Source organism: Budorcas taxicolor, chromosome 6 (assembly GCF_023091745.1).
Source record: "Budorcas taxicolor isolate Tak-1 chromosome 6, Takin1.1, whole genome shotgun sequence".
Classification (NCBI taxonomy): domain Eukaryota; kingdom Metazoa; phylum Chordata; class Mammalia; order Artiodactyla; family Bovidae; genus Budorcas; species Budorcas taxicolor.
Window position 1 is genome coordinate 100883720 of NC_068915.1, and position 16685 is coordinate 100900404.

At 35.8% G+C, this 16685-nt stretch overlaps 1 protein-coding gene across 1 annotated transcript in view; it reads right to left on the reverse strand.

Annotated features, from left to right (window-relative positions):
• The window catches only part of MAPK10 (mitogen-activated protein kinase 10), a 189198-nt gene that overhangs the window by 90217 nt on the left and 82296 nt on the right, over positions 1-16685 (reverse strand). Inside the window, exons 4-6 of the mRNA XM_052641892.1 lie at positions 11785-11843; positions 10847-10985; positions 9978-10143 (exon numbers count right to left, since the gene is read on the reverse strand). Of these exons, the coding sequence (XP_052497852.1) occupies positions 9978-10143; positions 10847-10985; positions 11785-11843 (364 nt within the window). The remainder of the gene's footprint in view (positions 1-9977; positions 10144-10846; positions 10986-11784; positions 11844-16685) is intronic.

Below are 16685 nucleotides of genomic sequence, written 5' to 3' on the forward strand. Positions count from 1 at the left end.
GGCAACCCACTCCAGTATTTTTGCTTGGGAAAGCCCATAGACAGAGAAGCCTGGTGGGCTATGGTCCATGCGGTTGCAAAGAGTAAGACATGACTTAACAACAAGGTTGTATCAGTTTAAATCTAAATATAGAGAGCACTTTATTGCTACTCCCACACCCCAGTGGCTTGATTTGTGATTTATGATGAAATATTTTTTGGACTATATGAAATATTTTTGGACTATATTTTTTCAGCTTCTATCCAGCAACCTGACAAATGTTTCCTGTCTAGGAGATTATGCGGTTCTGGTAACACAATTATGAGACCACACTGCTTTTCTCTTTAACCTAATTATATCTTCATTTAGCATAGGATTCAGACAATGGGTTTTGATAAATCTTTCAACAAGCACTTCAAAGTACAATAGAAGATTTAATATGGTTTTCTAAAATCAGAACACCATTTCTTTAAAATGTTTGCTTTAAAAGTTCAAAATTTAATTAGATATTTTACAAAAACACATTGTTTTAAACTTTAGTGCAAAGATAGAATTATGAAAAACTACCAATATGTATAAACTGTGAATGTACCTATTTTGCACCTGTGGATCTAACTAAGAAAAATAAAAAACATTCATGGAACACAATGCTAAATATTCTAGTTCCAGGAAACAGAGGAAGATTTTTCTCCTTGGATCTAGCTATTCAACTTGTTTTTCTTCCTTTATAACTTCTATGGCATCATATTAATTTTTAATGTTTTTTTATAGATGTTATACCATTGATTTTCTTTTTTAATGAAACAGAATAAAATCCATTGAAACTTACTATAAAGAAGAAAAACTTTAGCTTTATGTTAAATTATAAATAAAACTGTAGACTAATAATTTTCAAAATACTCTGCCATAAAAAGGCTTAAGTCATTTTTTATTGCACCAAAATATTTTAAATTGTCATCTGTAAAATCTCTATAATTCTGCAGTGTATATAAATGAGGAATCTGAAGAAATCCTAATGCTGAAAAAATAATTTTTTTCTTTAAACTTTTCATGTTTTGATGAACACAGAGTAAATTCTTGGTTCTGAATGTTTCACATTATCACCAAATTAAATACAAGTTCCCTGAAGATTGGGGTAATTATCCTCATTTCATTTTACACATCAACTTGCAGAAGTGCTTCAGTAACTGATGAACTACTCATTTTCTTTCCTTTTACTGTCTAATTCACATATAATTTTGGTTTCTCATCACTTGAGAATTTTTTTTCTAGGCGGTCTTTTGGTTATTTCTATTTTTTAATAGTTTATCTAATTCAATTTGAAGGTTATATTTGGGCTAAGGTGCCCCTAAACTAATTCCATGCCATAAAAATTGGAGTTCTTTGTATTTTCAAGTTATTTACAGATATGTGTATGTTTGTAAGGGGCTTCCCAGGTGGCGCTAGTGGTAAAGAATGCACCTACCAATGCAGGAAATATAAGGGACACCAGTTCAATCCCTGGGTCAGGACGATCCCCTCAAGGAGGTATGGCTACCCACTCCAGTATTCTTGCCTGGAGAATTCCATGGACTGAGGAGACTGGTGGGCTACAGTCCATAGAGTCGCAAAGTCAGACATGACTGAAGCAACTTAGCACGCAAAATATGTATGTTTGTAAACATCTAAACATCTAATGATGATATAAAATATATATACTATATAATATATATATATAATATCATCACAGCAATTCTGTAAGGCTGGCAAAGGAGGTATTATACAAAATACATTGAAACTCCTAGGAGATCATTTATGACTAAAATGAAGAGGACCAGAGCCAGCTCTTGGAACCATTATGCTCTGGAGTCTCATCTGACTGCTGAAGGGAGAGAGTCCCACAATAAGTTATCATTATTCATGCATTTCGTCCTAAGAGCCAATCAGGCTAAGGGCAGTTGGAATGGAATAGCACAGTAATGACTAAAGAATCTGTTTGGTTGTTGTAGTTTTACTCTGTCAATTAGTTCAGTTTATTTTTAAAGACCTTCCAGTACTCTGTCTACAGAACTGTAGAGGGATAAGGAAAAGCAATATGCTTTTAAACCTTTCTATATCTATTTCTCTCCTCTTTCACTTTCATCAAGAGGCTTTTTAGTTCCTCTTCACTTTCTGCCATAAGGGTGGTGTCATCTGCATATCTGAGGTTATTGATATTTCTCCCAGAAATCTTGATTCCAGCTTGTGCTTCCTCCAGCCCAGCGTTTCCCATGATGTACTCTGCATAGAAGTTAAATAAGCAGGCTCACAATATACAGCCTTGACGTACTCCTTTTCCTACTTGCAACCAGTCTGTTGTTCCATGTCCAGTTCTAACTGTTGCTTCCTGACCTGCATATAGGTTTGTCAAGAGGCAGGTCAGGTGGTCTGGTATTCCCATCTCTTTCAGAATTTTCCACAGTATATTGTGATCCACACAGTCAAAGGCTTTGGCATAGTCAATAAATCAGAAATAGATGTTTTTCTGGAACTCTGTTGCTTTATCAATGATCCAGTGGATGTTGGCAATTTGATCTCTGGTTCCTCTGCCTTTTCTAAATCCAGCTTGAACATCTGTAAGTTCACATTATGACCTAACTAGACAGCATATTCAAAAGCAGAAACATTACTTTGCCAACAAAGGTCCATCTAGTCAAGGCTATGGTTTCTCCAGTGGTCATGTATGGATGTGAGAGTTGGACTATAAAGAAGGCTGAGCATCAAAGAATTGATACTTTTGAACTGTGGTGTTGGAGAAGACTCTTGAGAGTCCCTTGGACTGCAAGGAGATCCAACCGGTCAATCCTAAAGGAGATCAGTCTGGGGTGTTCATTGGAAGGACTGATGCTAAAGCTGAAACTCCAATACTTTGGCCACCTCATGCAAAGAGTTGACTCATTGGAAAAGACTCTGATGCTGGGAGGGATTGGGGCCAGGAGGAGAAGGGGATGACAGAGGATGAGATGGCTGGATGGCATCACCAACTCGATGGACATGAGTTTGAGTGAACTCTGGGAGTTGGTGATGGACAGGGAGGCCTGGCATGCTGCAATTCATGGGGTTGCAGAGTCGGAATGACTGAGTGACTGAACTGAAATGCACTGATATCTATTTCTGGGGGATAGGGGCTCCTGGGGGAAATGGCAGTCCTGGTGGAGCTATGTGCACGGTCACCCAAATGCTTCTCTCCAAGTCATTGAGGTCCATCACCTCAATTTATTTTTTCCTGTTCTACCACCAAAGCTGGTTCGCTGTGTCCTCCCTTACTTTCTGCCCCCTCTCAATATAGCCTTCTGACCTTCTTTTATCCCATTTATGCCTTATCCTGCCCTCTAGTACAGTGGTTCTCAACCTTACTGGCACCAGGGACTGGTTTCATGGGAGACCATTTTTCCATGGACCTGGGATGGGGAGGAGGATGGTTTCAGGATGATTCAAGCACATTACATTTATTACGCACTTTATTTCTATTATTATTACACTAACTCCACCTGAGATCATCAGGCTTTAGATCCTGGAGGTTTGAGACCCCCCCCCCCCCCCCCCCCACTCTAGAATACTCTGAAAGTGAAAGTGAAAGTGAAGTCGCTCAGTCATGTCTGACTCTTTGCGACCCTGTGGACTGTAGCCCACCAGGCTCCTCTGTCCATGGGATTCTCCAGGCAAGAATACTGGAGTGGGTTGCCATTTCCGTCTCCAGAGGATCTTCCTGACCCAGGGATCGAACCCAGGTCTCCTGCATTGCAGGCAGACGCTTTACCCTCTGAGCCACCAGGGAAGCCCCTAGAATACTCTGGCCTCCTCTAAATTTCCTGGGAGAAGAATTTTCCTCTTAACTCTGTTTTTCTTCCATCTGTTCAGATCATCTCAGAATCTTCAGCTTACTCAGATTTTCTTAAAGTAGTAAAGGGAAGTGTATTAACAAATTCACAGTGAAAAATATTCTCTTAAGCAAATACAAAGAAAAAGAAGTTAAATCTTATTTTTTCAAAGGTCTGTGATTATTGGCAATTTGTTTATGAATGTGAAGAATGACTATTTTTAAACCCTGACTATAAAGTATGTATTGTTTGAGATAATGTTATATTACTGTAATATTAGGTAGAAGACTCAGACTATAACAAAATTTATTAGTTGCAAAAGATTATTAGGAAATAAGCAAAGTTATTTCAAAGAGGGAAGAAGGATTAAAAGTATCTATCTGTACTAGATGGATATAATAATCCACAATCTCCAATTTTTGTTCACCTTACCTTGATTATCCCTAATTTTCATTTCTTCAAGCTTAGAAAGATGTGATATTTAGTTAATCTGAGGATATTTTCTTTATTTCTTCAAATATATAATATTATGGTAAATCATTCCCTCTTCCTTAATAACCTGTTTTCTTGGGAAGATTATATATATACTCTTTTCTTTCTAACTGAAATTTCTCATGTCCTCAGAGGGAAAGGCAAGAAACAGTGTTTTAGCAGCTCAACTGTCAGCTTTAATCAGACATAATATGCCTGAGGTCTAGAAGTTTCAAATGAATATGGTGTGCCTATTTATATTATTCCCCAGATCCAGAGAACTCTAGCCAGAGCTCAAAATAAAGGAATATCACCTGACCTTGTTCAAAAAAGGTGCAACCATTTGAAGTAGAATAGAAATAAAAAGGTAGAAAGAGCATATCTATTAAAAGTGGATAACCAACAAGGTCCTTCTGTATAACAGAGGGAACTCTGCTCAGTGTTATGTGGCAGCCTGGATGGGAGGGGAGTTTGGAGGAGAATGGACACATGTGTATGTATGGCTGAGTCCCATTTTTTCAGAACAGTCCCACCTGAAACAATCACAACATTGTTAATCAGCTGTACTCCAACACAAAATAAAAAGTTTAATTAAAAAAAGATGCAGGTTTAAGGAAAGAACTGATATTAGAGTATATATAAACTATACTGATATTATATGAGACTATGGTAATCAAAAAAAATACCATGCCCTGGTTGGGCTGTGGAAGGAGTCAGTGACTAGATAGTTCTTTGAAAAAAAAACAAACAACAGACAAACAAACTTCCAAGAAAGTATCATAAAACTGCTGTACTATAAGCTATTATTAATAGAAACAAGATCTTAATGAAATGTAGTCTTTGATGCCTCATATGATCATTGGACTATGTAAAGAAAATAGAAAATAAGTGACTTGGCATATTTATTGTTCTCTAACTTGAAATTCATCATAGACTGAAGAATTATTAGTAATACTATTATTATGTCAACCTATATGCAGGTTTTAATCAAAAAACCACAAATGAAAATTGAGTATATAATAGTGCATGTTTATATAATATTAAGAAACTATTTACACAATAAAAACAAATACTTTCTAGATGTTTCTTTGGATACTACAAAAGCTAGCAAACTAATGAATGGAAAAGTAAATATGTATGTATGTATTTTGCCAACACTTTAATTTAATCATCAAGAAACTACCTTGTGATATCATCTGGGTCGTGTCAATAGTCAAGAAACCCACACAATGTTCCTCAAAGTGAAAAAACAATTTTAACACAGAGAAATAGCCAAAACTTCAGTTGTGAATGGTAATTTCCTAAGAGCTCCCAATTTTTCAAGGTGTTTTAATATTTTCACTTAGAATACAGATTTTTTTAAAAGGAACATTAAAAAGTTTTGTTCAGAGAGAAGAATAACTTTGATTATGATGACAGAGTACTATAACATCATTTTTCAGCCTCAGAGAAATTCACCGGAAATCACTCTGAATAATTCTAAATGAATTATTCACTTAGATTGTTTTTTTGTTTTGTCTGTGAAGAATCTTGGAAGTAGTCAAGGTATAAATTAGCATATACTAGACTTTGATAGTACTTTGGCCACCTCATGCGAAGAGTTGGCTCATTGGAAAAGACTCTGATGCTGGGAGGGATTGGGGGCAGGAGGAGAAGGGGACGCCAGAGGATGAGATGGCTTGATGGCATCATCAACACAATGGACATGGGTTTGAGTGTACTCCAGGAGTTGGTGATGGACAGGGAGGCCTGCCATGCTGCAATTCATGGGGTCGCAAAGAGTTGGACCCGACTGAGAGACTGAACTGAACTGAACTGAAACTTTGATATTACTTCCAGTAAATGCTGAAATCATTTCATTATGCTAAAATATTGATATGAGTCTTCTCCCCATAAATAAGCTCCATCAGCCCCCAAACTTGTGTCTGATCATCATGGTCTAGTGAAGTTACTTCAGTGTTCTGATCCCTTTATTACTGGTAGTAAGCTCTAATTACAAAATGATTAATTTCATATAAAGATTAATGAAACAATTTCACCCAAAAACACAGAGTGTATATAATCCATTGTTCAATAAGGATTTCTATGGTTTAGTTTAATTTTTAAATATGGTCACGACTGGCATTAAATTATAATTTTAATTATAGGAAAATGAACTAATTTCAGCATATTTCATGTGGAAATCATTTACCCATATTTAAGTAAAATTTAACTTAAGCAAGACATACTATCTTTATGTAGCTTCCCCACTGACTTTCACATCTATACTTGGGCTCCTTATCATATTTCATATCACCAGCTCATTTAATAATTCCAAATCAGAGATATCTGTCAAAAAAAATCCCCAATGAAATCTAGCTAAAGACTCAGTGGTATAAAGCAAAGCAACACAGCTTTTTTTTAATTGACTACATCCTCCACATTGTACATTTCATTTCTTTGATTCTAAATTTCACTGGAAAAGCAATTATCTATGTCTAAGTCACATCTCCAAGTCAAATAAGGAAAGCCTATTATAAACCTACCTGGCCTCCAGCAAGTTGACTAAAATTATGATTTTTAAATGTGGAAGTTCATGTTTTAAGGAAGATATGCCTTAAGACAGGATATAGTTTTGAGAGTAATTCAAACCAATAAAGGTGTGGACAGAAGCTGAAGATGTTGGCAAGAAGAGAAATGATCATGCCTAAATTTGTAGAAGCATAAAATGGATTTAGAAAAAAGATGGGTAATACTTGAAAATAGTGATTTCTTTTGCTAATTTGAAATATATTTTAATCACTTGAGATATGTTGGCCTCTCTTATTTATGAAAAAGAGCACTGCTATTCTGAGTTATAGATAAAATAATTTAAGAAAAAAAAAAAACCATCAAAAATGTAATTAAACTATTGAGATAGGTAGTCTTCAGTACTGGTCAGATTATAGAAATAATCATTTTTTTTTAATCACAGTTACACCACTTACCCAACTTTTTGCTTCTATCTTTACTCTCCTGGTAAAATCATTATGTGTTTAAAGGGAGAGAGAACAAAACAGGTAAAGCTGCAGCAAAAGGTACAAGGATACAGTCCCTTCCTGGAAACAGGATTTTGTGGCGCACCATTTCTCCCATAATGCATCCCACAGACCATATATCCACTAGAACAGGAGAGAGGGAGGTGAAGAAAAGGGAGGAAAGTAAAGTTAACTAAGATAATTGATCTCTGAAGGAGGAGGAAAAAGAACAGTTTGATTAGAAGGTACAAATTTTTGTCTCCCACCAAAAGTTGGCCAAACAGGTGAATTAAAACCAGCACTGTAATATGACATAAACCATGTCTAGTAGAAGAACTCGAGTTTTAAAAATTGCTTTGTGAGTGTCTTAGATCACCCTTCAGTGCCATAAAGTGGTAATGTGGACCAGCACCAGCTCAACCAAACTTATCTCCATGTCAGGTGACAGCTCAAAGCCACCAAAGGGTTTTCAATGTCATTCTCTGGAGGAAGAGAAAATACTCTCAATCAGCTCTTAGGGGTGGCTATTTCCATTTTCTATTCTACCCAATTACATGGAATAAGGCAACTAGAGATCATCTTTTTTTGGTCCAAAATAAGGTACATGCTGCCAAATCCAAGAAACTAGGAAATGGCTGAAACTATGGTTTAAAGGCAGAAGTATTAGTGACTTCTTTTACTAATTTGAAATGTATTTTAATCACTTGAGAAATGTTGGCCTCTCTTATTTATGAAAAACAACACTGCTATTTTGAATTATAGATAATAAAATAATTTAAGAAGAATAAAAAAAACACTGAAAATTTGATTAAGTCCTAATATTCAGGACTTAATTTTTCCTTCAGAAGTTATTCTTATAAATATCAGTTTGAGTTCCTTTCTGATATATCTCAAGAAAAAAGACATATAATTAATTTGCACATGTATAAAGGAGTCATGAAGGAAACAGAGTATTAATGGTGTTAAAAAGTTGTTATGCACATATGTTGGTTTCCGTTGCCATGCTTGTTAATGAAACATACTTCACCTTCTCTTACTAATCTTTACCCTCTTCCAACTCGCTTTTTAGTAAGGATGAAGGGAATTGGGCAAAAACATTAGGCTAAAACGCTCCTTGAGGAAGGAAGGCAGGGTTCGGTGCACAGGAGAGCTGGCATGCCTGATGTGGGAGCAAGCGGGATTTTGTGCATGATAACCCTCATCCCACACGTGGGTGAGAGCAGCACAAGGGTGGTAGGTATGCTTTCTCCACAGATCCAGAGAAGCCAAAAAATGGAGGCAGAAACTTGCAATCCTTTCTAGTGAGGGAAGGACAAGGGATGCAATCACATGCCATCTGTGTTCAGCAAAGATCTGAAAATCATTAATAGCAAATTCAGACTTCTCTACAGATTTTTGTAGATTCTTGAATTTTTAAAATTAGTTCCCACTTTGATATTTTTTTAAATATGAAGAATGTATACAACTATCTGCTTTTCCAAATAAGTTAGATGTAGTATTGCCTTGGAACAGGATTAGATTTTTTTCCTCCTCCAAGTCAAAAGGAAACAGAACTCTGCCACTGTTCACCACAGTAAGCCTGACCTTCCTGAGAACTTTTCCCCTTCCTCTGCACAAATGCACAAAAGTACTGGCTCTCCTCTAATCTGGAAGGAGCACGAGAAATTTTTCAAAATTTTGGTGGCCAGGGAATTTTCATAAAAGTACTCTGTAGCACCTACACATAAAAATACAATGATAATTATTTCTATAGAGCTTACAGCTTTCCAATAACTTAATAGAATAAAATATCAAAATAAGCATGAAAGGTATATTAAGTATACATATACAATTCTACTTTAAAAGTTTTATTTCCTGAATATGTTGGATTTTTTTTAATACACCTCATTACTTGTTAGGACTATTCTTTCAAAATAATATAGTGCAGTGCTTTCTAATAAGTATTTTTATAAATCTTCATTTTAATAAAATCAAATTGTACTATATTTTGAAGATTCTTTCTACCTTTTCTTTGCAAGTGTTTATGAATACTAGATTTTCTTTATGAAAGCAGCAGTGTAAAATTTAATATTTTTCTCTCTGTATGGTTTCAGAATTTATAAAAGCTTACCAGGTAATTACTACCTTAACTATTACTTACAGAACAGTATGTATCCAACTTGAACAATTTGGATTATTATAAAATGACTATGCATTGAGCATGTGTGAAGATTCTTGCTCCGAGGATTTGTGGTATCTTTTTGTTTGTCTTTTCCTAGGACTAGAGACATCAGTTTAAGACATGACATAAAGCCAAATGGTAAAATGCAATAGATGGATTTCTTCCTGTTTAAATATGAAGAATGTATACTTCTTCATACATTGAAGCTGAGCTGAGCTCAGCTGCCTTCTAAATATCAGTGTTTCTGAATATCTACAGCATGCGTGCTCATCAGTATCCATACGACTGTTTAATCAGACTCTATTTTTCATTCTTTCAAGTTATAACATGTCAATGTTCTTCTAGTTATGCATGCTCCTTAGAAGCATCCTTCATGTTGATTCTTCTTAGTAGTAATTTTTGAAAACTTCTGACTATGAAGGCCAGTAGCCCTATTTTAAAAAATTCATATACATGAGAGAGAACACTCTCTCTCTTGACATACTTAGTTTCTTTACAGTTTCTGTGGCTGCTACTCAGAGGCATCCTTACCGTTCTCCTTGTAGCCCATTCCCAGAATGACCTCGGGGGCCCGGTAATAACGTGTTACCACATAGGGAGTCATCATGAAGCTTGTGCCTGCTGTTCTGGCCAGCCCAAAGTCTAGGATTTTCAATGTACAATCAGACTTGACTACAATGTTACTTGGTTTTAAGTCCTGACAATAAGAACAAGAGAAGAAATTAAAAACTAACATCAAATGGCACATGTGATGTCCATCTACTCAATCAACATGGCAGTCTTGCAATAGCACTGATGGGCCTCCCCACTGGCTGTAGAGCCCTATGTAAAGCCAAACAGTACTGCCCCAAGGAAGCTTAAAATTAGGTCTGGGATTTTTTGTTTTAATATCCTCAGAAAGTTTTTTAAACCCAGAAGATAATTGCATCATTTTTACAATTTTTGGCTCATCTTGGGAAGAAGTTTTTAGGAAAAAAAGAATCATCGATTGTCATCTGTTAAGTTTCTCTTTACAGCAACATAAGCCTTTTAGTTTATATTTCATTTCTAGGCCTGACAGAAGAGCAGATCAGGGCAGCTGTCTTTATGGGACCAGGAACAAACAGTGGAAAGGAGTTGTCTTGTTTCAGCTGCACATATGACCTCTGCCAATCAGAATTTCTGAGAAGTCTCATAAGCTGACTTTCAGTGAGCTGAAACAAAACATTAAACAAAATCAGCTACAGTGTGCTTGCTACATGTTTCCTCCTACACGTTAGTGAGCTATATGCTTATTCTGTAGTAAAATAAATGAAGTACATTATATTTAACCAAGCTCCCCTACCTAAAGAACGTAACCTACAGTTGCTCTTTGTCTTCTCCACAAGCACCTTCATTATAATTCTGGACTGTGTTCTTACCCTGTGGATAATCCCAGCAGAGTGAAGGTGCTTGATGCCACACAACATTTGGTATAGTAGGTATGACATTCGCTCGTGGTCTAACTCCATCTGAATGACCTGACACAAGTTAGCATCCATCAGTTCCATCACTAAGTAACTGGAAGGTAAATCCACATCGTTAGTTTCAAATCACAAGACCCACGGAGTCCTTCAAACAAGTCGGAATCCTCTCCTAAATCTCGAAGTCTCCCAAACTTCCCAGCTCAACCTCTGACCGAATTAAGAATACAAAAAACGCGCAAGTATTGCATGCGTGATAGCCGTGGTAACTCTACCACCAAGGTGCTAATAGAGGTAGCATTTACGGGTGTGTGGTTGCTATTTGTGTAGTTTCTCTCTTCATTTTGTTCTCAACTTTACCCTGAATTCCCTGAACTCTTTCCTGAGTATTAATATTACAAATAAGAAAAAAATTTCAGAATAGAATTTTCCATTAAATGCAGTGTATCTGTGTTAAAAGAAAAGACAACATGCTGTGATTCACTTATAGTCACTATATTCCTGGTAATTTTTTTTGCACAAAATCCAAGACACCACAAAAATAGATTAAGGATGATTTTTTTTATCATGTCCACCATTAATATTTCTCAAAGTGAAGTGACTCATTCTAGAAAGCTCACAAAATACATTAAAAATAAATAAAAATAAAGAATAAATAGTAAGCCTTCCTTGCTTCTGATTGAACCAAGAACATGGGACAACAAAACACTAAGAATCCGAAGGCCAGAAAATAGCAGAACCGTCTTTCCAGGAAGAAACACCAGAAAATGAGATTTGCGGGATCCCTTTCATTTGCTGGCAGTTCTTAAGGGATTTCATTCATTTGACTCCTGGCAATGTCACTTGTGTTATTTGGATGTTATACTCCCGCTTCCTTCATGAGTTGTGTTACTTACACATCTTGGAACTCCTCCAATGTTTTCTGGGGTGTGAAGACATTTAATAAACTAATAATCTGAGAAGAGACAGTGGGATGGGAGGAGAGAGAGAAAAAGGGAGAAAAATAATTATTTGAAAAGCATGTTTAAACAAGGACTTATTCCATTCAAAGTCACATATTAGTACTATGATGGAAATAGAAAAGTTGGAAAATTTTTCTAGAACTGTCTCATAGAAAAATGTACTCAGAAAGGATATATGATCTGTCTTCGGTAAAATGTGATTAAAAAGCTCAAATTCTTAAGCAGAAGAGTCAGAGAAGGTACATAGTTGTGATATTGCTCTAGAGTGTGGTTCTCCTTGGTAAATACAAGGTGATAATACAATTAAACAAAAAAGGAGAAAAAACCATGTAAGGAAAGTTAAGCATCAGTGAAATACCCAGCAGGACATGGCAAGGCTATGTGAAAGGGTTGTGCGTGCTAAATTGCTTCAGTGGTGTCCAACTCTCTGTGACCCCATGGCCTGTAGCCTGCCAGGCTCCTCTGTCCATGGGATTCTTCAGGCATGAATACTGGAGTGGGTTGCCATCCTACTCCAGGGGATCTTCCCGACCCATGGATCGAACCAGCATCTCTTACGGGTTCTTTACCACTAGTGCTACCTGGGAAGCCCATGTCTTCCTCCAAATGAAAAGTTTGCTTTCTACGTCAAGGAGATGTTCTAAGTCAGGAGGTATTCTAAGTCAAGATTTTTCGTGTGTTGTTACTTTAGTTTCTTTTGCGCCTACTTCATTCACACTCCAGTACTATTTAAACTAAAACTCCAATGGTATGTGTGGGGAAAGGTATGTCTTACGTGATATCAATGATGAATTTAAAGGCAAATGTAAAAGATTTTAAAATTAAAAAAATAAAAAACTTAAAAAAAAAGAAATAAAGTATTATAAAAATAAATTGATGCTACATAAAAATACAGAAACGAGAAATAATAAAACACTTGTTGTGAAAAAAAAAATAAATAAAGGCAAATGTATTTTTTAAAGTTATTAAAATTCTGGTTTTTGAACTTTTTTGTTCTCCTGCTTTAGTTATTTAATATATTAGATAGTAAACAGAATAAGTAAACTTTAAAAGGAAAAAACCTTAGTCTTATGCAACTCAATTGCATACACAAGTTACTCAAAATTTTCTTTCAGCTAAATATTCTGTATTAATGTGCCAGTGGGAAATAAAAATGAAAACATAGAAAGCAACACTCTACTCATAAAATGGACGCAACCATTTAACAAAAATAAGTGGAAGATTTATACATCTTTGGGGTCACTAGGAGTCGGACACAACTGAGCGACTTTACTTTCACTTCTCACTTTCATGCATTGGAGAAGGAAATGGCAACCCACACCAGTGTTCTTGCCTGGAGAATCCCAGGGACGGGGGAGCCTGGTGGGCTGCCATCTATGGGGTCACACAGAGTCAGACACGACTGAAGCGACTTAGCAGCAGTAGCAGCAGCAAAACATGAACTAATGAATTTCAATAAAGTTCATAAGTGGTACACAAACAAGAAGCAATAAACAAAATCATTTTCAACATCTGAGGAACGCAGTCAATTTAGGGAATGATTTAGGTCTTCAGTAGTTTTCATTTGTTGATAAACTACTGAAAAAAAATCACAATACTATTCAATGCATATATATATATAGAGAGAGAGAGAACCTGGTGGTCTACAGTCCATGGGGTTGCCAAGAGTCGGACATGACCGAAGCGAGTTAGCACACATGCACAGGTATATGTACATGGCGATGGTTGTATCAAAAAACAAGACGATCTATTCTGAAGCAACCTTGCAGTATGGAATATGCACATAGAAATAAAACTGTTTGTTTCAAAATATTTTCAAACTTGTGATTAAAGTGCTTTGCTATTCTGTATACTTAGTTATGGTTTGTGTTGAAAAACGTCTCCAGATCTCTTTGGAACATATATTGTGAGCCTGTTTTTATATTACTTCATCAATCTTAGAAAGTAATTTATTTTGCGTGTGCGCCAAGTTGCTTCAGTCATGTCAGATTCTTTGTGACCCTATAAACTATAGCTCACCAGGCTCCTCTGTACATGGGATTCTCCAAGCAAGAATCCTGAAGTGGGTTGCCATGCCCTCCTCCAGGGGATTTTCCCAATCAATTTATTTTGATATTTGTTCAAATGAAAACATTAGTGACTGTGTATAGGACACACACACACAAACATACAAACAACTCTTAAAGATGAAAAAGTGCTAATCGATATTATCTGGTGAATAGAGAATCTAGGTAATCTAAATTTATAGAAAATAGCATTAAAATTTTAAATAAATCAAGGTTTATTACTTTAAAAGGTAAACTCCCAACTATATATTATTGTATTCCTTTTTACCATGCCCTTGTTGTAACATCTTCATTGTGTTTGATTTTCCTTTAGAATTTCTCCTCTGTTCTTCCTTTGATCCCTTGTAAATCCTAATTCTTATTAATAACCAATTAAAAATCTTGTCTTTAGAAACAGATCATCACAGGTACTTCCATTTTAGTTTGACAGTTTTCAGGCAGGAATGTGATTTGGTTCCTTTTTATGCTAGCATCTTAAGCTGCACAGATATGAATCAATGACCCCACTATCATACCAGCAATCACTTCCTAGAAGAGTGTTCATTTTCTAAACAGATTGTCTTCTTTATTATTAAACATTTAATTGGCATAATTTCAATATTTTACATTACTTTCCACAGCATTAACAGAGTTCTGCATTCTGACTGCTTTTAGTTAGTATTATAAGCACTAATGTAGAATTTACGTTTAGTTGTAAGTGAACTTCCTCACTAGTAACAAGTTCTAGAAATTTATTTCCATAGGCTTATATACATACATATATACAAACCTATATACATACACAGATAAATGGAGTAGCATATCAGATGCCATTTAAAATCATTATTTCAATTTGGAAATCCTTTTCCAATATCATAAACATGAACCCCCATAGTCCAGTCAAGATTGGGGAATATGAGTCCCTCAAATTGGCAAAGTAAGCAGGACTTTCTCCACAATGTCTTTATTGCATTATAAGGGCTGGAAGAAGGGTTAGGGAAATATAAATATATGAAAACAAAAACCATCAAAACTTCCCATGTAGTTGCTTCATCATTTCTGTCTATCCATCTTCCACTGCCTGTGGTATTTCTCATCCTCTTTGCTATCATAAAAATAGATTGCCTTGATCATGTGGTTAATCTTGCTCCTGCCTTTACTTATCGTACTCAAAGAAGAACTTATGTTAGTAGAATGATTTTTCTTAGGAATCATCCTTTCTGTCATTTTTATATTCCTTCCTAGTAGTATCATGTTCCTTGCCTGGCCAAACTAGAGATGAGCTTACACTTCATAAAATTTCTCTTTCTTAGTAAGGCCTTTCCTGCTCAACCTATTTATAAAAGAGTTACCCTATCCACTCTGCACTGACCAGTAGTTTTTCTCTTCCTTCTTTGCTTTGTTTTACCTGATAGACATTCTATACATAGATAGGCCTATTTTGCAGACTGCCTTTCTCTGCTCAGTAGAACATGAGAATCACTTGGGCAGTGACTGGTCTCTCTTATCTTCACTGCTGTATTCTTAGCATCTAGAGTGCAATCTATACCTGGCACTTTTATTCAGTTAACAAGTATTTGTCAAGTAACTGAACTAAAAACTCATTAGAGTAGAGAAATTGAGGAAAAAGAAACACTATCATTGGGCCTAAATCCTTCTATTTTTATTTCAAATATCTTTCAACTATATACACTCATATATTTGCTTCTACTTAGCACCTTATGACAAATTCACCTATTTATAAAAGTGTACTCATAATTTCATATATTCTGTGATTTGATTCATATTCAAGAAGAACTTTGTAAGCAGTTAATATTACAGTTTTATAGTAATCTATTTTATTACATGTTTATATGCAACAAAATATATACTATATTTATTATGATTTATTTATTAATATTGTCTTTATTAAAAGAAGAATTATCTCCCATTCATCCTTACTAAGAAGAACAGGAGCACAGGAAGAATTCTAGAGGCCTTTACTTGTGGTTGAAGATTATACTCTGAAGTGAAGAAAGCTCTGTAATGGTGCTCCCTACTGAGTTTCAATGCAAAATGCTTTTATTTTTTGTGGCTGCACTGCCAGACATGTGGGATCTTAGTTCTTCACTGCAGTGGAAGCACAGAGTCTTAACCACTTGACCTCCAAAGAAGTCCCTGAGCAATGTTCTTGAACAAACCTGTTCTGAATGCTTTGCAGATGTCTCTGCACCTTTGCCCCATCCTACCAAAAGCAAGATGCCAAAGCACAGTGTGTACACGGAACAGTTGGCAGCCACTGCCAGACTATAGCTAAAAGTAAAAGGAGATAAAAATCTTCACCTGTTAATAATTAAATTTAAATTGTTGTAAAGAAATATAGCATATTGTTCTTTAAGATATTTTTGGTTTTTGTTTGCTTTTTCTGGAGGGTTTTTTTTTTTTCTGGAAATGCATGAAGTTTTCTGGTTAATCTGGAGTAAGAAAACCAAATATTAATTTTTAAAATTAATTAATTTATTTTAATTGGAGGCTAATTACTTTACAATATTGTGGTGGTTTTTGCCATACATTGACATGAATCAGCCACTGGTGTACATGTGTCCCCTATCCCGAACCCCCCTCCCACTGCCCTCCCTATCCCATCCCTCTGTGTTTTCCCAATGCACTGACTTTGAGTGCCCTGTTTCATGCATCCAATGGTTAATTTCTTAACAGGGAAATATCTACCCAATTCAGTCCTTCCATGCCATATGGTTTTCAGATGATTTTTAAGCAGAAAGCTACTGTGAGGACAATGAAAGCAAATGT